Source organism: Saccopteryx bilineata, chromosome 5 (assembly GCF_036850765.1).
Source record: "Saccopteryx bilineata isolate mSacBil1 chromosome 5, mSacBil1_pri_phased_curated, whole genome shotgun sequence".
NCBI classification, from domain to species: domain Eukaryota; kingdom Metazoa; phylum Chordata; class Mammalia; order Chiroptera; family Emballonuridae; genus Saccopteryx; species Saccopteryx bilineata.
Window position 1 is genome coordinate 159,195,371 of NC_089494.1, and position 20,896 is coordinate 159,216,266.

Here is a 20,896-nt window from a genome sequence, read left to right on the forward strand (position 1 = left end):
TCAAAACAACACCGCGCTGTGTGAAGGTTTCCGGCAGGAGACGCACTCTTCGCGCTACGCCCTAGACCCACGCAGCCACTCGCGGCTCGGCCGGGGCCCCCCTTCAGCGCAGTGCAGATCTGACACTTAAACCGGTCCCGGCGGTGGAAACGCCCCACGGCCCCGTCCCGCCACAGGACTGCTATGATTGGGCGAGGCTGAGCCCGGCCGGCCAGTGGCGAGGCGTCAGCAGCTCCCCGGAAGTGGCGGCGCGATCAGAGCGTTCCTCAGCTTCCGCGGCGGGGTCTGTTGGGTGACGGCCAGGGTAGGCTGGCGCTATGAGTTCCTTTCAGGGCCAGATGGCTGAGTATCCAAACATTTCCATAGACCGCTTCGACAGGGAGAATCTGAAGGCCCGCGCCTACTTCCTGTCCCACTGCCACAAGGGTGAGTGAGCGCGGCGTGCCGCCCTCTCCCAGGGGACCGGGCTACGCCGACCGGGGCTGTGCGGGTACTGGTCCCGCGGGGAAGTGGCCCCTGGGCTGAAGAGGAGGAAAGTCGGGGGTCGGGCCCTGGAGCGAGGGAGTGCGGGCTTTGGGAGGTCAGGGGCCAGACGAGCACCTGCACCTTGTCCCAGTCCGGCTCTTCAGCCTCTGCGGCTTTATTTTCCTTCTCCGTGCAACTGCCAGTCGCGCACCGAACCGGGGCAGTTTGATCAGGCAGTTCTGTTCTGGAAGCTCTCCTAGCGGCCACAGTCAGCGGTTGGCAAGGATTATATACTGCTCACAAAAATTAGGGGATATTTTATAGCTTCATATTCATTTTTTAAATATCCCCTAATTTTTGTGAGTAGTATAGTTCTCCCACATCCTCACTGCTAAGGTATAAAGGAGTCCGTGATGTCAGTCTGCCATACTCCCCGAACATTTATTAGCCAGCGGGCACACTCATACTCTGAAGTCAGACATCCTGTCTGTAAGCTCGACAAACTAAGCTCACAAACTGCAAGCTCCCCTCTTTAGATATTTTGTCTACATTCAATGGAAAGGGTTCATTTTAGTCTTGAGGCAGGATATGGTTTGCCTTATACATGGCCAAGACAGGCAACCAGAATTCTACTAAGATTTCTCAGCTGGATAGGGTTAGGAGTGAAGCTGCATTGCTTATATGGCCTCCAGGCTAGATGTTCCAGCCCAGGCTGCAAGAGTGTCTCTAAAACATTTTAACCAATCTCCAGAGATGGAAAATCACTAATTTTACAACCACTGGCCGTTTTAAATATCTATTATGCTGATTAATGAGTCACTAACTTCAGTTTTAACATCCATTATGCTAATAAAAACACAGCCTTTGGCATTGATGAGAGGTGAAGATAAACTGAAGCATTCTGGTAGCTGCTTGCAGGAGTGCGGGCTTCCATAGTGGCTTGAGAAAGATGCTCCCACCCACTTTTGAAGAGTGAATTAGAACATAACAAACACATGCATATACATATTATACATGGTGTGATTTTAAACTAAATTACAGCTATCAAACACTGCCCTTCCTCACATGTGTGAAGACCAACTGTTGTCTTATGTATGTAATCAATCACTTTTACCTGGCGTAAATTGTTGAAGTTAACTGTTTTGGGGAAATACATTTTTGCTCAAAGACACCACCTATCTCTGTTTAATGAGAAAAATCTGAAGCTCTAACCCATTTGCTAAATAGCACTGTGAGCTCCTGTGCAGATCTTTCTGCTTACCCTTGAGAATAACTTTTTTTTTTTTGGTCTTGTTTTTCATTGAGAATTTACTGCTGAGTGAGGATGCTGCTAAGTGTTAAGTCCTACTGGAGTTTCTGAGCGTGTTAGCCAAAGGGCTTGCCTTCATGTATAGGAGTAATGAGTTTGGACAAAGAATGCATAAGGGAATCTGTGAGTTCATCATTAGATTGTATATTAAGCAAGATAATTGACTCTCGAGAAGTTTGTAATAACATTTCCTGTCCTCGAATCACATGTGAGTCTGTTTGCTCAACCAAGGTGTGTAAGCTCATCAAGGGCAAGCGCTCAACTTCTGCTTTTGGTGGTTTCCTACGTTGCCTGCTAGTGATTTTTAACCTTTTTGGGAAAAAGACTTTTTTAGATGTTCTGTGGACTGAATTGTGTCTCCCCAGATTCATAGGTTGAAGCCCCAGTGTGACTATTTGAAGATTGGACATTTAGGAAGCAATAAGGTGAAATGAGGTCATAAGGGTGGGGTCCTAATTTGATATGATTTATAAGAAGAGGAAGAGATCCCTCTCTTCACACACAGATAGGAAAATTCATGTGAGCAGACAGCAGGAAGGTGGCTGTCTGCAAGCTAGGAAGAGCAGTCTTACCAGAATCTAACCTTGGACTTTAGCCGCTAGAACTATGAGAAATAAATTTCTGTTGTTTAAGCCTCCCAGTCTATGGTATTCTGTTATGACAAATCTAACAGACCCATACAAATTATCTGACAAATCTATGGACCTTTTTGCTGGAAAAAATGCACATAAACATGTTAATACTACTTTTTTTTTTTTTGTATTTTTCTGAAGCTGGAAACAAGGAGAGACAGTCAGACTCCCGCATGCGCCCGACCGGGATCCACCCGGCACGCCCACCAGGGGGCGACGCTCTGCCCCTCCGGGGCGTCGGTCTTTTGCGACCAGAGCCACTCTAGCGCCTGGGGCAGAGGCCAAGGAGCCATCCCCAGCGCCTGGGTCATCTTTGCTTCAATGGAGCCTTGGCTGCGGGAGGGGAAGAGAGAGACAGAGAGGAAGGAGAGGGGGAGAGGGGGAGGGGTGGAGAAGCAAATGGGCGCTTCTCCTGTGTGCCCTGGCCGGGAATCGAACCCGGGTCCCCCGCACGCCAGGCCGACGCTCTACCGCTGAGCCAACCGGCCAGGGCCAAATACTACATTTTGATACAATTTGGAGTAGGCCATGGACCCAGTTGATGCTAGTTTACAGAAGATCTAGAACCCAACGCTGTGCTTGGAGTGGAGTAGGCTTTATTAACCATCAGTGAGGCCTGGGCCCCATGGCCTGAGATAGGCACCCACTGTTGGGGAGGACCCCTTCGGGATCAGCTTATGATGATTTATTCTGGTCAAGGAAGAAGAAAAAAGCCCTGGAAAGGAGTCTTTGATTGTACTTCTAGCAGCACAAAGCAAACTCACATGGGCTGTCTTGGCTACCAGTCAGGAAGTGACCTGGAGTGGTGGGTGGGGGTCTTGATAAAACAGCTCTAGGGTGCTGCCTGCTGACTTAGTTTCAGTGCACAGAGGAGAGAGTCCTGAGTCTGCCTCATTGCTGTTGCACAAACTCTCTGAAAACCCCAATTATGAGAGTGCTGCCCTCCAGTGCACTCATAGGCCCTAACAGCCTGGGGCAGGAGTGATCTGAGAAGATTCACCCTCTACAGGGGCAGGCGGACTGTCCTGTGGAAACACCTGTCTAGTGAAGACTGGTCACATGAGGTGTGTTGACTGTCTGTATTCACTGGAGTCAAGAAGGGTCACCATATGTGTGTAGGTGGTCATTAGAATAATTACTATAGAATTGGTTTGATTTAACTAAAAAATTTAGAAGTGTTTGGTCATTGTTATCTAGGCCTTTGTGTGCTCAAGGTTTAGAATGTATTAGAATGCACTCTGTTTCATGTGCTATTTGGTTTAAATGTTACCTGTCTTTAAATGTCATCTTAATGTGCCTGGTAATTTGGAGGCTGTGGAGCATGCCTGTGTGGATAGCAATATACCACTTTTTAACCCAGCAGTATAGTAGGCCATGAAGATATCAAAACTCTTCTTATTCTGGCCTAAACCTGTAGGATTTCCTAGAGGATGCCATGTGAGCAAGCCTGAATTTCAAAGTGGACTAACTTAAGGACGGGAACTGAGTGGGTCACAGAGAGCAAAGATTGAAGAGTGGCTGGATTGAAACGCAACAAGGTGATGAAGGAAATTGCTGAAGCAGTTCTGAATGATTGAGACCCTGGTCACTGATTCTTCTGTGGCTACTCAGAGTGATTTAGACTTTGCCCTAGGACAGGGGAGGAGATCATTCTCCTTTTAAATGGCTTCTGATAGTTCAGGGGAAGAGATGGTCAACTGTAGTGGTTCCTCTCCTGTTTTCAGATGGATTCTTTACCTGCAGAGGAAAGAGCTAATAGCCCAAATGAGTCAATTCTCTTATACAAGTGAACCTCTCATTTATTTTCTCTTGAAAGGGAGTTTAAAAAGAGCAGACAGCTGAGTTTCCTTGGTCTAAGTGAGCCTCTGAAAAAATAACATGTTCATGATTTTTATTTATTTTTTCTTAGATCACATGAAAGGATTAAGAGCCCCATCCCTGAAAAGGAGGTTGGAGTGCAGGTGATTTATTTTGCGACTTATTTGTTGTGTGTCTGACTTTAAGTAACCATTTTAATTGAGCTGTAACATCTATACAGAAGTACATACATCATAAGGGTACATACAGTCTGATAAATTTTTACCCATGAACACATTCTTGAAGCTGCCACCCAAATCAAGACCTAGAACCGAGCCAGGATCCCTATTCCTCTTCTCTCCCTAAGGTCCCCCTTCTCCTTAAGGTCACCTCTATTCTTACTTTTGTCATCATAGTTCAGCTCTGGCTTTTGAACTGTTAGATAGAATCACACTGAATAGACTTTTTGATTTAACATCTTTGCATGATTCATCCATGCCATTGGGTACAGCAGCATTCTGTTTGTTTTCATTTCGGTAAGAGTATATGTGTAAATGCTTTTCCACTATAAAGAATCATATAATATTGCTAGATTTTTTTTTAAAGCTGAACTATTGTATTCTTTTCCTGTAGCTATTGCCTAAATCTAAATTCCAAATTCCCAGGATACATATTTGAAAAAGGCCCAATTGACTTTTTGACTTTTGAACTAGTGGTTATCAGGCTAAGTGCTATCTGCTATCAATAGTCTGTGTTCTTGATAATGATTGTTATATTTATTGAGTATATGCAGGGCACTACATATTTATTAGTTCAGCAGTTTCTTGAGTTCCTGTGAGTCAGGCATTATGCTGGATATTGAGGATACCATAGTGAGCAACCCAGATGAAAATCCCTGCCTTCTTGGAGCTGACATCCTTATTAGAGCCTTTTTATAACCTTTTTGGATAGATATTATTATTATTTAGATATTATTATTATACCTATTACTTCTATTTGCAGATGAGGAAACTGAGAAACCAGAGAGGTTAAATTAGTTGCCCAAGCTTACACAGCCAGTAGGTGGCAGGACCGGGATTTCAACCAGGTCTGTCTGATTTTAGAGACTGTGTATTAGTTACCTATTGCTGTGTAACAAATTACCCTAAAATATAGTGACTTAAACCAACTGATTATTCTCTCACTTTCTGTGGGTCAGGAATCCTGTTGAGGCACAGTAGGGAAGGCTGGTTTCTACCTGACTGGAGCATCAGAGGGGGTTGACCTTATCTGAAACTCATTCTTTCCACGTCTGACTCCTGGACTGAGAAGACTTTAACAGCTGGGACCCCTTGAGTATGCCTATCTTAAAAAAAAAAAAATCTCTGCAGCATGATGATTTCAGGATAGCTGAATTTCTTAAATGGAAACTCAAAAATATATAAAAAATAAAAAAGGTAGACGTATGTCCCAGGAGAGAGCTAGCAGGCAGCCATATTGCCTGAGATCTAGCCTCAAAAGTCCTGCAGTAATAGTCCTATCATGTTCTGTTGGTTAAAACTGTCACAGTGTTCTGCCCACGTTCAGAGGGGCGATCAATATAGAGATCTCCTGTCAATGGAGGAATTCCATGTCCATTTTGTAAGAAGACTGTGTATGGATGGGATATATATTAGTGTGGCCATTTTTGGAAAATATAGTCTGCCACAGACTCTATTCCTAACCTCTAAGCTATACTGTTAAGTTTTAAAAATTTATCATGAAATTGATCTCTGCTCACTAAAACAAAACAAAATAGATTTATACGAAGCGAAACAGAGAAGTCTTCTGTCCCTCGCCCCCCATCCCTCCTATTCGTTCCCCAGAGGTATTCTTCGCGTTTGGTGGCATCTTTTCAGACATACCTAATCATGTACAAAAATGCATCTTTAACAGAAAATTGTGAGGGCCAACCTTTTGAGGAGATCAAGGACACAGTGTTTTTTCCATCTGCTTCTTCCCTGTCTCTTTACACTCTTGATGGGACTGAGACCGTCCCTAGGTGTTGGCATGTGGGGAACTGCACTGACCTTGTTGTGCCAGCTCAGATTCGGAATTATTCCAGATGAACTGATATGTGATGAAACGTATTCCCTAGACACCAAGAGGGCTCATTTTGGATTGTACTGAAACAACTTCTCTTTCTTTCTTTCTCTTTCAGCTTGAAGGTTTATTTATACTGTTCGTCTGTTACTAAAGAGTTGTTGTTAACTAGCCCGAAGTACAGATTTTGGGAGAAAAAAATTGTAAGTTGTATTTTTTTGAATGATGATAATTTTTCTTTTTTGACTGGGAATCTTTTTTGAAGTAGATTGAACAAAGCATTGGAATTTTTCAAAGCCCAATTCCTCACACACTATGTTTATCTCCATTCATTACATTTGATTGTTGGTCTTTGCAACTCAACAGTTTAGAAGAGTCACCACTTTATTTTTATTTGCTTGTTTTGTCCCTCAACAGTTTGATCTTGGTTATTAGTTTTGCTGTATCTCAAGTGTAAAATGGTCATTAACATATTGATAAATTCTTTATTTAGAACATGGCATAGATTAGGAAAAATAAATAAAACTTATGAGTTATAATAAAAAAGGGCCAATAACCAGAATAAAAATAGAATGAGTAATTTTGGGGTGGGTTTTTTTTTTTTTTGGACTGTTCTGAAGTGAGAAACAGGGAGGCAGAGACAGACTCCCGCATGCGCCCGAATGGGATCCAACCGGAATGCCCACCAGGGTGCAATGCTCCGTCCCTCTGGGACATTGCTCTGCTTCAACTGGAGCCATTCTAGTGCCTGAGACAGAGGCCATGGAGCCATCCTCAGCGCCCAGGCTAACTTTGCTCCCGTGGAACCTTGGCTGCGGGAGGGGAAGAAAGTGATAGAGAGGGGAGGGTGGAGAAGCAGCAGATGGGTGCTTCTCCTGTGTGTGCCCTGGGAATCGAACCCGGGACTCCCACATGCCAGGCTGATGTGCTACTGCTGAGCTAGCTGGCCAGGGCTGAATGAGTAATTTTGAATCCAGCAGATATTATGGATCTAATTAATGGAAGGAAGATATTGTAGGGGGGAGAAAAGCAAAAGTACAGTGCTTAGAAAATGAGAAGATGGCAGGAAGAGTTCTAGTATAACAGTAATTAGTATAAATATCAATGGATTTAATTCAATTATTGATCAAAAGACAAATTCTCAGTTTAGGTTAAAAAAATAAGAAAGATCCACTAATCTTAATCTATAAGACACATAGTTAAAACAAAAAGATACATGCAGGTTGAAATGGGAAAAAAAAAGGGAAAATATATATTAAACGATTAGAAGCTAAAAATGCCAGGGTGGCAATTTTTATATCATAAAAAGTAGAATTGAAGGCAAAAAATACAATAAAATTCTAATACTTGATCAGAGAAAGAGAACCACAGCAAGTGGATAGAATTAGGGTTTATTATGTGGGTTAAACCCTAAATAATTGTGAGGGCTGGCAGAGAAGTCTAAACAAGTGTTAAAGTTGTTTGTTTGACTGCTGACAGCTTTCAACTCCCATTTCCTCTCTCCCCTTCTGCCCTGCATCTGGGCAAGCTGATACAAAAGTCTACCCCCTCTCTTGGCGCCCACTTGAAGTTCAAACCACACAAACTCAGGCCCCATCCCCAATCACAGTAAGAACCAGGGCAACTCTCTCTCTCAGGCTACATGAGGCTTGATACTGCCCTCCTTTCCCCAGAAAGTCCCACGATGTGAGTACTACAGTGTTGTTATGCCCCTTTGGTGCATGTGTGGCTTCTTCTGTCTCCCCTCTGGTCTATCAATTGGGGTGCTGTCTATTCTCCTTCCACAAAGGCACACAATACCTTGGCCTTGGTATTGGTCCTGAAGTTGCTATGGGTCAGCCTAGCCAGCAGTCAGGAAGGAAAGCTGAGAAAGAAGTGGAGAAGAGCAAAGACAGGCTGGAATGCACAAGGACAAACTAGAAGCCGTATTTGTCTTTCCCTCCTTCCAACCCCAATTGTGCGGCCACTCCCTTTGCCACCAAGCGCCACTTACCTGGCCTAGGACTTTGAGAGGCTGAAGGAGGACAGATACTCAGCAAAGGATGGAGTTGCTGCCATCCTGCCCCATGTCTGCGAGTTGAACCAGCAGATTAACAGCACACATGAGCTGCTATAATTTCCGGTGCTTTTCAGAGATTAAAATTTATTGTTGGTTCAATTCTGCCTTCTAAATCTCAACCCTAATCTGGAAGCATAGATAGGAGGCACTTCTAGGACAGTTCCAGCTCAGCTAAGTTGATGTAATACAAGGCCACCTTTTTTTTTTTTTTTTGTATTTTTCTGAAGCTGGAAACAGGGAGAGATAGACTCCCGCATGCGCCCAACCGGGATCCACCCGCACACCCACCGGGGGGCGATGCTCTGCTCCTCCGGGGCGTCGCTCTATTGCGACCAGAGCCACTCTAGTGCCTGGGGCAGAGGCCAAGGAGCCATCCCCAGCGCCTGAGCCATCTTTGCTCCAATGGAGCCTCGCTGCAGGAGGGGAAGAGAGAGACAGAGAGGAAGGAGAGGGGGAGGGGTGGAGAAGCAGATGGGTGCTTCTCCTGTGTGCCCTGGCCGGGAATCGAACCTGGGACTCCCGCACGCCAGGCCGACGCTCTACCACTGAGCCAACCGGCCAGGGCCTACAAGGCCACCTTTTAATCAAAGGGAAAAATAGGAACTCAACAATTGTAGCTGAAGCACATTCCACACCACTAAGAAACTGAGAGATGAAGGAGACAGAATATAAGAGAAAATACAGAAGATTTGGATGACATAATTGATAAATGTAAACTAATAGAAATACAGAGCTTTAAACCCAACAGAGGAAACGATCTTTTGCAAAAATTATCTATGTACTATGTCACAAAAATTTAGTGATCTGTTCTCTGACCATAATGTGATGATGTTGGAAATCAGAAATATAAGGAAGCTAAAGTCATCCCATTGTATGCATATGGGAACTAGATGTATATAATAAACAACTCTTAGGTTAAAGAGAAACTTGTAAATAAAAACAGCCATTACTTAGAACTGATGGACAGTGAAAGCATGGCATGCTCAAATGTGTGGAACAGCTAAATTAGTACTTGAAGGGAAATTGATAGCATTAAATACATTTCTTAGAAAAGAAAGACTAGAATTAAATGGAGTGACTTCAACTCAATAAGAAGGAAAAGGAGCAAGAAAGCAAACTTAAGGGTGTGTGAAAGAAGGAAATAATAAAGATTAAAGGACAAGATCAGTGATATAGAGACTAACATTACCACAGAAAATGGAAGATAAAGAAAATTAAAAGCTGGTCTGCACAGAAATAGAGATACATTTCTGCCAATATTGATTATAAAAAGATGCATATAAAATACAGAATGATAAGTATTAATAACAGCAATGCAGTTTTGAAGGTTACTATGATAATTTAGACAAAGTGGATAAATGTCTGGAAAAGTAGGAAAATAACATGTTGAGTCAAGAAAAGTAGAAAACTTGAATGAATCAGTAACCATCAAAGAAATTAAAGCAAATTTTAAAGATCTCTTCTTTAATAAAGCCCCAGGCCCGATAGTTTTATAGGTGCATTTGTTTGGCAGAATAAATCTTTATAAAACAACTTACTGTAGTTAAATCTATCTTTTTATTTATATTATACTTTGGTTGCTCTGCTACCGCCCACCATGAGAGCTGAAACACCCACTAGTGGGCAGTAGGGACCAGGTTGACTACCACTGCTGCAGAAGCTCAAATTTGTGAATTAGGTCAGCCTGTCATCCGTGGGTCCAGACTGTGCTCTGCAGCACAAAACCTGAACATACAGATTATGCTACAGGGGGAGTGACAAGATCTTTAGTCTTATCTTCTTGAGAGAAAAAATTCAATCAAGAGACAAAATGCATTAAGTAAAGGAAGAATTTATTGGCCAGGCAGGAAGAAAAAGAAGAGGGGATATTGGAGACAAGTTCAGGGGGCTAGCCCAGGATGAGATGCAGCTGCCCACAGCTCCCCTGGTTGCAGGTCTCTTAGAGCTTAGGAGAAAGAGGAAAATGCATCTGGGGGGAAGAAGAGGAGAAGGAGGGAGGGGGAAGGGAAAGGCTCAGGTGTGCTCCCAGAAGGGAGCATGAGTAGGATCTTTGTCCTAAGGGACTTTTAAGGATGGGAATTTTAGGGGAGGATCTTAATAGAATATTCATTAGTTCTTCAGGTGTGTTCTTCCAAGGTCATGTTCTCCGCTGATTGTTCTGTGCCAAGGCGTGGGGTTATTAGTCAACGCAGCTAGTCCTGATGTCATCCATGGCTTTCCTTTGTCTAGTTTTGTTGCTTTTCTGGGCCTGAAGCTGAAACACAACTGAGACCTAGATGTTAACTCTAAGGGTTAATGCTTAAGTGCTATTTTCTGGCTTTCTTGTTTGTTCTGAGTTAATAAGGGGATCTAAAACCACATGACTTATGATATGCCAAGGGAGAAAAGGTCATGGGAGGGTCTGAATCTGTGACCAATGATATGAAATAAGGCATCTAACCCTCATGACCAGCTAAGGGAGGAAAGGTCCCCTGGGGTGGGGGTTGAGATCCTTGTTTCCCAGTTTTGCACATTGCTAGGGACTCGGCTTTTTTCACCCTGGTGGCCTTCTGTACCTGGTCTATAGTACTTGCTCTGCTCGTCTAACTGCCTACCACAGTGTGACTGCGTGTTTTACAAAGAGTCGAGTTCAAAGGAATGGGGAGGTGAAGGGAGGAAGACTGAATTTGTGGAAATAGAATTTCTGTTGAAGGAGATAAAAGTTTATAAGGCACTTAATATGTGTTGCCACAACTTAAGAAAGGTATTATTTTAGCTTTTTCATGTTTTCAAGCTGTTTAAAACACTAATTATAGTGAAATTAGGAATTGTTAACCTTGTCTCGTAGTCACCTTTCTGTGTTTGATTTGGAAAAGGCATATAAAACCATGAAAAATTGTGGAAATATATAATATGATGTATACTTGACATCTTATTTTACTTTATTAGATATCTATTGAAATTGAAACTCCTACCCAGATATCTTTAGTCGATGAAGCATCAGGCATGGTAAGTAAATATTAAATATCATGTTTTTGAAAATTAATGTTTAGCATTAAAATGATTATTTACCTTTCTCCTTGATTTTTAATGCTTATTTAATCATAAATAAAAAGTATAGTAATAGAGTAAGTTTGTGGGGGAAAAACACCATGTATGAAATATTTATTTTCTACCTCCAAAAGTTTGGGGATGACTTCTGTCAGAATGGCTCTTTTTTTAGTATAACATGCTAATGATAAAAATGCCAGTCTTTCTTTTCTTTTTTTAGAAATTAAATTTGGCCTGACCTGTGGTGGCTCAGTGGATAAAATGTTGACCTGGAATTGTCTGGTCAAGGCACATATGGGAATTGATGCTTCCTGCTCCTCCCCCTTTTTCTTTCTCTCTTCTCTCTAAAATGAATAAATAAAATCTTTAAAAAATAAGGAAAAGGCCCTGGCTGGTTGGCTCAGTGGTAGAGCGTCGGCCTGGCGTGCGGGGGACCCGGGTTCGATTCCCAGCCAGGGCACACAGGAGAAGCGCCCATTTGCTTCTCCACCCCCCCTTCTTCTCTGTCTCTCTCTTCCCCTCCCGCAGCCAAGGCTCCATTGGAGCAAAGATGGCCCCGGGCGCTGGGGATGGCTCCTTGGCCTCTGCCCCAGGCGCTAGAGTGGCTCTGGTCGCGGCAGAGCGACACCCCAGAGGGGCAGAGCATCACCCCCTGGTGGGCAGAGCATCGCCCCTGGTGGGCGTGCCGGGTGGATCCTGGTCGGGCGCATGCGGGAGTCTGTCTGACTGTCTCTCCCCGTTTCCAGCTTCAGAAAAATACAAAAAAAAAAAAAAGGAAAAAAGAAAAAATAGAAATTAAATTTAATGGGGTGACATTGATCAATAAGAGTACATAGGTTTCGGGTAAATATTTCTATAGTGTTTGAACTGTTCATTGTGTTGTATGCCCATCACATGAAGTAAAGCTTATTATAATGTTCAGGATATAAAATGGTGCTTAATATTTTTTGCAGCAAACTTATGGATAGTGTGATTTTTTTTTCTGAATTATTTTCTTATTCAAGAAAAAGACCCTGTCCAAGTGGATCCAGTTTATATTTTGTTCTTAAATTTAGAAGCAGGTGCTTTTGTGTTGTGAGTGTATTGTTTTAATAATAAGTAGGACTGTAGACCTACCTTTTATTTATTGTTTTTACCTCAGATTATATTTAGAGCTAGGAGTTATTTTCCTACATTTTGGCAAATCAGGTGAATATTTATTCCATATTCCATAGTCCGCTCCTAACCTGCTTTGCTGACATGGTGAACTCTGAAGGGCATTCTGTGTTGTGCGCTGTGCTTACACAGGGGCTGACTTTTCACATTTCCTCTTTGGTAGACATGAGACATTTGGAGTACTCCTCATAAAATTATTGATCTCAGGGATGGCTGCACGGCCAATTTTGGCTGGGTCAAAACCTGAACCTTTCTCAGTGCCATCCTGAGCTCAGTTAGCTAACACACTGTGCAGACTTACTCTTACTGCAACGCTGCCTTGTGACAGATGTTGGTGAAAGGCTTTCTCAGAATCAGGCCCAAGAACAGGCAGCTCTTGCTGAGCAGCATCTTGCTGCCCCACTCTGTCCTTCGTGTTTTTTCTCGGGTTCTGTGGCTTTGTGTGTTGAGTCTTCAGCTTCCACCAGTAGGAGACCCTGTTTTGAAGGATCCTTTGGAATGAATGATGTTAGACTTATGGGAGTAGCTGGTGTGTCCAGAGCTCTGCCCATCACCCTTACCCTGCCCCCACCCCATACTGAGGGCTGAGAGGCAGTACTGCCCATCAGGCTCAACCCCAACAGGACAGTGTGCAGTATGGTGATTCGGGACCAGGCTACGTTAAGCTTTTTTCTTTCTTTCTTTCTTTTTTCTTTTTTTAAGTGAGAGACAGGAATGGAGAGAGATGAGAAGCATCAACTCGTAGTTGCAGCACCTTGGTTGTTCATTGATTGCTTTCATATGTGCCTTGACCAGGGGCTTCAGCTGAGCCAGTGACCTCTTGCTCAAGCCAACAACCTTGGGCTCAAGCCAACAGCCATGAGAGCATATCGATTATCCCACACTCAAGCTGGATGAGCCCATGCTCAGGCTGGCAACCTTGGGGTTTCAATCCTGGGACCTCAGAATCCCAGGTCAACGCTTTATCCCTGTGCCACCACTAGTCAGGCAACCTTTTAAAAAAAATAACAGTTTTATTGAGAGATAACTGTACCCATTAGCTAGCAGTTATTCTGTATTTCTTCCTTCCCTCAGCCCCTGGCAACCACTGTTCTACTTGAAGTTTCTATGGATTTGCCTATTCTGGAAATTTGATATAAGTGGAATCATACAAATATGGTCTTTTGTGACTGACTTCTTTCACTTTACCTAATGCCTTCACAGTTTATCCATGTTGTAGTATATATCAGCGCTTCATTTCTTTTTATGGCCAAATAATATTCCATCATTTGGGTAGACCACATTTTGTTTATTCATTCATCATTTGATAGACATTTAGGCTGTTTCTTCTCTTTGGCTAGTATGAATAATGTTGCTATGAACATTCATGTACAGGTTTCTGTGTGGATATAGAGTGTTTATTTCTCTTGTATATACATGCAAGCGTGGGATTATTGTGTCATATTCTAACTCAGTGTTTAACTGGTTTTTGTTTTGTTTTTGTGTGTGGGGGGGCAAGGATTCCTTGTTTTTAGGGTTTGGAGAGAGAGGAAATCAGGAGAAAAAGGCACATTCTTGAGCATTACTTGAATATGTTTAATTTATTTAGCTGGGTCCTAATGATAACTTATTATTTTTATTTTTTCTTTGTTTTTTTTTTTTTTTTTAGAAGGAAGAGATTGTTGTGACTCTATTACCAGCTGGTCATTGCCCAGGATCAGTTATGTAAGGGGGCTCATCTATTTTACCATTTTATAGTATGTAGATATATATATTTATAGAAATACATTTTTATACTTTTAAAAAATGTATAAGGAGATTGGACTATTTTAATGGCCTTTGCTTCCAAATTGAAGTTGGGAGGCTGAGGTGAAGATCAAGTTTGAAACGTAGTTTTCTTGTCATGGAATTCTTCTGCTGCTATTTCTCCATTAGCTTTGCATTTTCCTATCTCGTGGATTTTTCTCTACATGAGCAGGATTGACCTCAATATATAGTTGAGAATGCTAACATATTTCAGCGGACATCTTTTGCAAACTCAGTGGTATCTCTGTTGTGTCTTTTTTTCATCCCAGGGTAAAGGTGGCAGCTGAGTGTCTGGTGTGTTTAGAGATACTGAAATTCTATTAACACTGTGTCATGGTGGCTATGTTTGGCAGGAAACATTTGCTATGGAATTAGTATCTATTTGCTCTGTTAGGGTTTTGGATGAGGCTGAGAAGTCACTGATATATATTTTCTTTACAGGTTTTTGTTTCAGGGTGATAATGGAACTGTCTTATACACTGGGGACTTCAGACTGGCAAAAGGAGAAGCTTCCAGGATGGAGCTCCTGCACTATGGGGGCAGGTACTAGGCTTTATAGAACTCTTGAATGTAAGACTGCATCATATAAAACGTTTTATTGCCTAGTTCCCCCAAATACATGCTTTGAAGTAATCAAACTTGATTGTATTATTTGTAACAGTAAAGATAAATTTTCACCTTGAAACAGGGTAGTGGTAACATTCTGTGTGTTGATTGGGATGGTACTTAGTGAATTTGTCAAAATTCACTGACCTATATATGCAAAATTGGTGTATTTTATTGTATGGAAATCATTTCCCAACAAAGTTGTTTTTTTTAAAAAAAAAAACAACTCCAAATGGAATAGAATACCCTGTAAAATAATTGGGAGTTTAAACTTTCTCCATATTTTATTTCACATTAGAATAACACCAACTGTTTTTATCTCCAGAGTGAAAGACATCCAAAGTGTATACTTAGATACTACTTTCTGCGATCCAAAATTTTATCAAATTCCTAGTCGGGTGAGTTTCTCTGGAGAAATGGGGTGAGAAGCTGGGCATGGCCTATTTCTAGTAGAAAGGTTGTGGGGTAACATTTCAGATCATAATTGTTCCCACTGGTATTAATATCTGTAAATGCTGGGAATGGAAAGGGTACGTGGTATTCTCAGAAGTATTAAATGCTTTTGACAACTCCTGCCAGGGGGAGTGTCTGAGTGGAATATTGGAGCTGGTTCGGAGCTGGATCATACGGAGTCCGTACCATGTCGTGTGGCTGAACTGCAAAGCAGCTTACGGGTATGAGTATCTGTTCACCAACCTTAGTGAAGAATTTGGACTCCAGGTATGGTGGCGACTCTTTCTTTTCTGCTTCTCCTTTCCATCCTCCCCATTTCGCCTTTCCTCTACCCCCCAGTCCCCTCCAAACTGGAAACAGTAAGGGTGGAAACAACCTACCAAAACGTGTGTGTGGCACAGGTTGGCAGCCCCTCTGAAGTAACCTGTCCTCTTTGTTTATTCGTGCCCTCAGGGGAGGACTTGACAGTGGCCCAGATGGCTGAGAAGAGCCCTTTGGGGAAATGTCCCATAGAGGAAGTATTTTTTAAAATCCCTGGGCCAGGAAGTAAATTTACTGATTGTAACCAGCACTGAAAATAAATTTGAACTAGAATGTTCGAGTGTAATTATTGACACATTGGTTATAATGCTTTAAAACGTATTAGCCTTAAAATTCTAAAGGTGGCCAAAGTTGTTTTGTTTTTTATGCATTTGCCTGCCCCCTTTCCATCTAGTAAAGAGGTGTGTGGTAAGGGAGGTCTCTGCTTCCTAGTTCAGCCCTCTTCCCCCTGCCAACTGCCCTTCTATGGCATGTTGTATGTATGTGTTCATGAGTGATTTTTTTAAGCCAGAGAGAGACAGAGACAGAGAGACAAACAGACAGACAGGAAAAGGGAGAGATGAGAATCAACTCATAGTTGTGGCACTTTAGCTGTTCATCAACTGCTTCTCATACATTCCTTGACATGGGGGGGGGGGCCTCCAGCTGAGCCAATGACCCCTTGCTCAAGCCAGCAACCTTGGGCTCAAGCCAGCAACCTTCACTTCAAGCCAGCAACCTTGCACTCAAGCCAGCAACCCTAACTTCAAGCCAGCAACCTTTGGGCTCAAGCCAGAGACCATGGGGTCATATTTATGATCCCACAGTCAACCCAGCGACCCCACGCTCAAGCCAGTAACCCCAGGGTTTTGAACCTGGGTCCTCAAAGTCCCAGGTTGATGTTCTATCCACTGTGCCACCACCTGGTCAGGCCATGAGTGATTCTCGACTGCTTTTGTCTGCTGCATTCATTGCTATATACCCACTGCTTAGAATAAACTTGATATATAGTAGATGCACAATAGATACTAACTGAATGATTCATGATGGATCTAAGGACAGAATTAGCATGATCCGATGAAATCTACTGAATCTCTAGAATTTTTTCTTACTGCCAACAATAGGCAGTAACACTGAAATGTGAGAATATGATCTTTGTCCTTTGTTGACATCCTGATAGAATCCTATTGTGCACCGAAATGCCAGAGACTAAGTTTCAAGAAAGAAGACTTAGTTCCCTCACTGGATGATTTACCCCTGCATAATTACTCTTGAGTAATTTATTTATAGGAAGTATAATTCAAATAATTTATCTGTTATTTTTCTCAGGTTCATGTGGATAAACTAGACATGTTTCGAAACATGCCTGACATCCTTCATCATCTCACCACAGACCGCAACACTCAGATTCATGCCTGTCGTCATCCAAAGGTACATAGTAAACTGCTCTTTCATTGTTTGTGGAATGCATGAGAAACAGATCTTTAGGTCCAGGAGGAACCTCAGAAATTCCATTTTCTAGGCTCCTCAGTTTACAAATGTAAAAGCTGAGGCTGAGATCCTATGTTATTAGCCCAAGGTCATGCAGCTGCCCATTATTGGATTCCATTACCCTAAACTTCATAATTGGTAAACAGACACAAATACTTATGGTTTTTTAATGACATATATTCATACCCATTTGACACATGTTTATCTCTAATGAATTATGTAATGAATAATTTATTTGTAATTTAGTAAAATATTAGAGCTTATAATTTAAGAAAACATTCACAGTGCATTGCTATTTTTGAGACTCATGATGTGCACATTTATAAATTGTATTTATCTTCTCCCTTGAGGTAAATATCTCTATATAACTCTGCTTTGAATTTTGAAATAGTTACATGTTTTGATGGTCTGATTTCAAATGAATGTTTCTAGTATCTTTGCAACTCACTTGTAATTTTTTTTTTTTTTTTTTTTTTTGCATTTTTCTGAAGCTGGAAACAGGGAGAGACAGACAGACTCCCGCATGCGCCCGACCGGGATCCACCCGGCACGCCCACCAGGGGCCACGCTCTGCCCACCAGGGGGCGATCTGGGCGTCGCCATGTTGCGACCAGAGCCACTCTAGCGCCTGAGGCAGAGGCCACAGAGCCATCCCCAGCGCCTGGGCCATCTTTGCTCCAATGGAGCCTTGGCTGCGGGAGGGGAAGAGAGAGACAGAGAGGAAGGCGCGGCGGAGGGGGAGAAGCAAATGGGCGCTTCTCCTGTGTGCCCTGGCCGGGAATCGAACCCGGGTCCTCCACACGCTAGGCTGACGCTCTACCGCTGAGCCAACCAGCCAGGGCTCACTTGTAATTTTTTTTAATGCTGCCATAGAAATCCCTTATTAAATGCCCTCTTGTTATTAAATGCCAGGTATTTAAGTACTGAGTTTGCCTTTAACATTATCAAAAATTTTAATTTATATAGTCATTCAACATCACTAATACTGATTAGTGATAGTGATCTTCAAATGCAGTGGTATACATGATCGTAATTTTCCTCTATATTTTGAAGTATCTTAGCATTCAAATACTAAGTACTTTTTATTTTAGTAAATATTGCCTGTATACATTTAGATAATCATCATTGTAGTAATATTGGTTTCATTGGCCAAAACCCTAATGTCAAGTTGCTCAGCCTTAAATAAAGCATAATTAAAAAAAGCACACAGGAGAAGCGTCCATTTGCTTCTCCACCCCTCCGCCGTGCTTTCCTCTCTGTCTCTCTCTTCCCCTCCCGCAGCCAAGGCTCCATTGGAGCAAAGATGGCCCGGGCGCTGGGGATGGCTCCTTGGCCTCTGCCCCAGGTGCTAGAGTGGCTCTGGTCGCAACATGGCGACGCCCAGGATGGGCAGAGCATCGCCCCCTGGTGGGCAGAGCGTGGCCCCTGGTGGGCGTGCCGGGTGGATCCCGGTCGGGCGCATGCGGGAGTCTGTCTGACTGTCTCTCCCTGTTTCCAGCTTCAGAAAAATGAAAAAAAAAAAAAAAAAAAAAAAAAAGGGATAAAGGAATTTTTATCCACAGCATGGAATATTCATTCTACTTCTCTTCCAGGAGAGTTACAAGGAAAGAAATTACTTTGATGATTGGTAGGCTGCATATTATAATTTATATTCATGAATTTATTTCATCTTTTTGTGTGTGTGTGTGTGTACAAATACACAGCCAGTGAATTTGTGGATGGACAAAAATAATATCGATACAAAATGAAACTGTCCTTTTTCTGTTGGACCTGTAATTTTTAATTGGCCAGTTTTATTTTTGCTCTAGTTTTCACACATCCCACAAAGTAGCTTAATTTGTAATTGCTACTCCTATCATTTCCCACACACTACTTGCCTTAAACCACTACTTCTATCATCTTAAGAGATTTCGTAAGTCATATAGCCTTAAAAATACTGAACAGAGCCCAGCTCACTGAGCCCCATGGCAGCTAGTCCGCAGCCACCAAAGGCACTGGGAGACGTGATCTGTATGGAGTGCGTGGAGTTCTGACGAATCCTGATCTAAATCTAATGTCTTTTGGGAAAATAGTCCTACTGTTTTTCAACCTTTTAAAAGCACTTTTATTTTTTTTTTCTCCAACTTCATTTTGAAAAATTTAAAAATAAGAAAGTTATGAAATGAGATTCCTCAGTTTGTTAACATTTTGCCACATTTGTGCTCTCCGCCCCCATATGTGTATAACCGGCACCCTCTCGTCCCACCTCAAGCCCATTTGAGATTCAGTTGCATATTTCATGACACTTCACCCTAAACCTTCAGCATGTATCACTGGAGAACAAAGATTCTCCTGTATAACTACAATATGGTTCCCATACTTGGGAAGTTTAACATGGATATGACACAGTTGGGTATCGTATAGTCTAGACTTAGTTTTCCTTGGTTGTCCCATCAGTGTCCTTTATAGCCTGTGGTGGGCAAGCAGGGAACCCAGGATTTAATGAACAACTATTTTGCATTCACTCAGGCTTCTTTAGTCTTTTTTGGATGTAGCTCACATCTCCAGCCTTTTGCTTTTCTGGCATCACATTGATATTTTTTGGAGAGTCCAGGCCAGTTGTTTTGCAGGAAGTTCCTCACTTTGGAATTTTCTCATTGTTTCCTCATGTCTGCATTTTTTTTTCATGTCTGAAAATTTATCTTGTAGGGAATCACCCATCTAACCTTGAATCCTCTATGACAGGCATCCCCAAACTACGGCCCGCGGGCCGCATGCGGTCCCCAAAGGGGCACCTCTTTCATTGGTGGTCAGTGAGAGGAGCACTGTATGTGGCGGCCCTCCAGTGGTCTGAGGGACAGTGAACTGGCCCTGTGTAAAAAGTTTGGGGACCCCTGCTCTATGACTTGGATTGGGGAACTTTAGTTAAAAGCCCTGAGTGAATGTCTCTTGGATGCAAACACCAAGTTGTATGAGTGAGTGACCTTTGTGCAGACACAAAGGAATGCATGTGAACGGGCTTTAGAAAATTAGCCTAGAGGTTCTGGACTGCCCCTTCCTTTGTGCTTGTTAATTAACAAAAGAAAAAGAATGTATTGACCCAAATTAGCCCTTTCTCCATGTCAGCAAAATGGCCATTAGTCATTCTTTCCCCTTATCACCTGGCTTCCCTCTCTTGTAATCCTGTTACCTCTGTTCTGCTTCTGATCAATAAAAGCTAAGGGAGAAGGAGATTCAGGAGATCTTCTTTGCCTCCCTTGGCAGGCCTCTTCCTCTTCCTCTTGACATAAGTTTGTGTCTTGAGTAGGTTTTTTTCATATGACATTGGTAGTTCCCAGCCGGCTGGAGTACTACATTATCTATTTCTTTTGTCATTGAGACCCCTGCCCACAAACATATTTGTTGAAAATGTTGAACTGCTTTTCTTTATTTCTAATTTTTTTTCCTTAGGCAGAGGAATATTTTCAGTGGAATAAGTTACCTTGTGGAATTACTTCCAAAAATAGAATTCCACTTCACACAATCAGCATTAAGCCATCCACGATGTGGTTTGGAGAAAGAACTAGAAAAACAAATGTAATTGTGAGGTAAGAGAGCAATGCCATAGGTCTTCTGAGAGAAACCTTGCTTTGAGGTAAACTGTGATTTATTTTAGTTTAAATGAAATCTATCCTAAGCCTAAGAAGAGGATATATTATAATTGTGGAAGATAATTTCTGAATTTTAAACTCTGTTTAAACTAAAGAGAAGCTGCTTCCAAACCTATCTCATGGC

The 20,896-nt window shown here is 42.4% G+C and overlaps 1 protein-coding gene across 10 annotated transcripts in view; it reads left to right on the forward strand.

Annotated features, from left to right (window-relative positions):
- Positions 1–255: 255 nt before the first annotated feature.
- Positions 256–20,896, forward strand: part of DCLRE1C (DNA cross-link repair 1C) — a 50,558-nt gene continuing 29,917 nt past the window's right edge. For 7 of the 10 annotated variants that reach the window (XM_066279136.1, XM_066279127.1, XM_066279137.1 and 4 more), the window contains exons 1-10: positions 256–426; positions 4,316–4,367; positions 6,383–6,467; positions 11,252–11,311; positions 14,157–14,212; positions 14,735–14,836; positions 15,225–15,297; positions 15,479–15,619; positions 16,982–17,083; positions 20,573–20,709. In XM_066279136.1, the coding sequence (XP_066135233.1) occupies positions 318–426; positions 4,316–4,367; positions 6,383–6,467; positions 11,252–11,311; positions 14,157–14,212; positions 14,735–14,836; positions 15,225–15,297; positions 15,479–15,619; positions 16,982–17,083; positions 20,573–20,709 (917 nt within the window). In that variant the 5' untranslated portion in view covers positions 256–317. The remainder of the gene's footprint in view (positions 427–4,315; positions 4,368–6,382; positions 6,468–11,251; positions 11,312–14,156; positions 14,213–14,734; positions 14,837–15,224; positions 15,298–15,478; positions 15,620–16,981; positions 17,084–20,572; positions 20,710–20,896) is intronic. The other 3 variants (XM_066279131.1, XM_066279132.1, XM_066279134.1) reach the window with 3 other exon arrangements.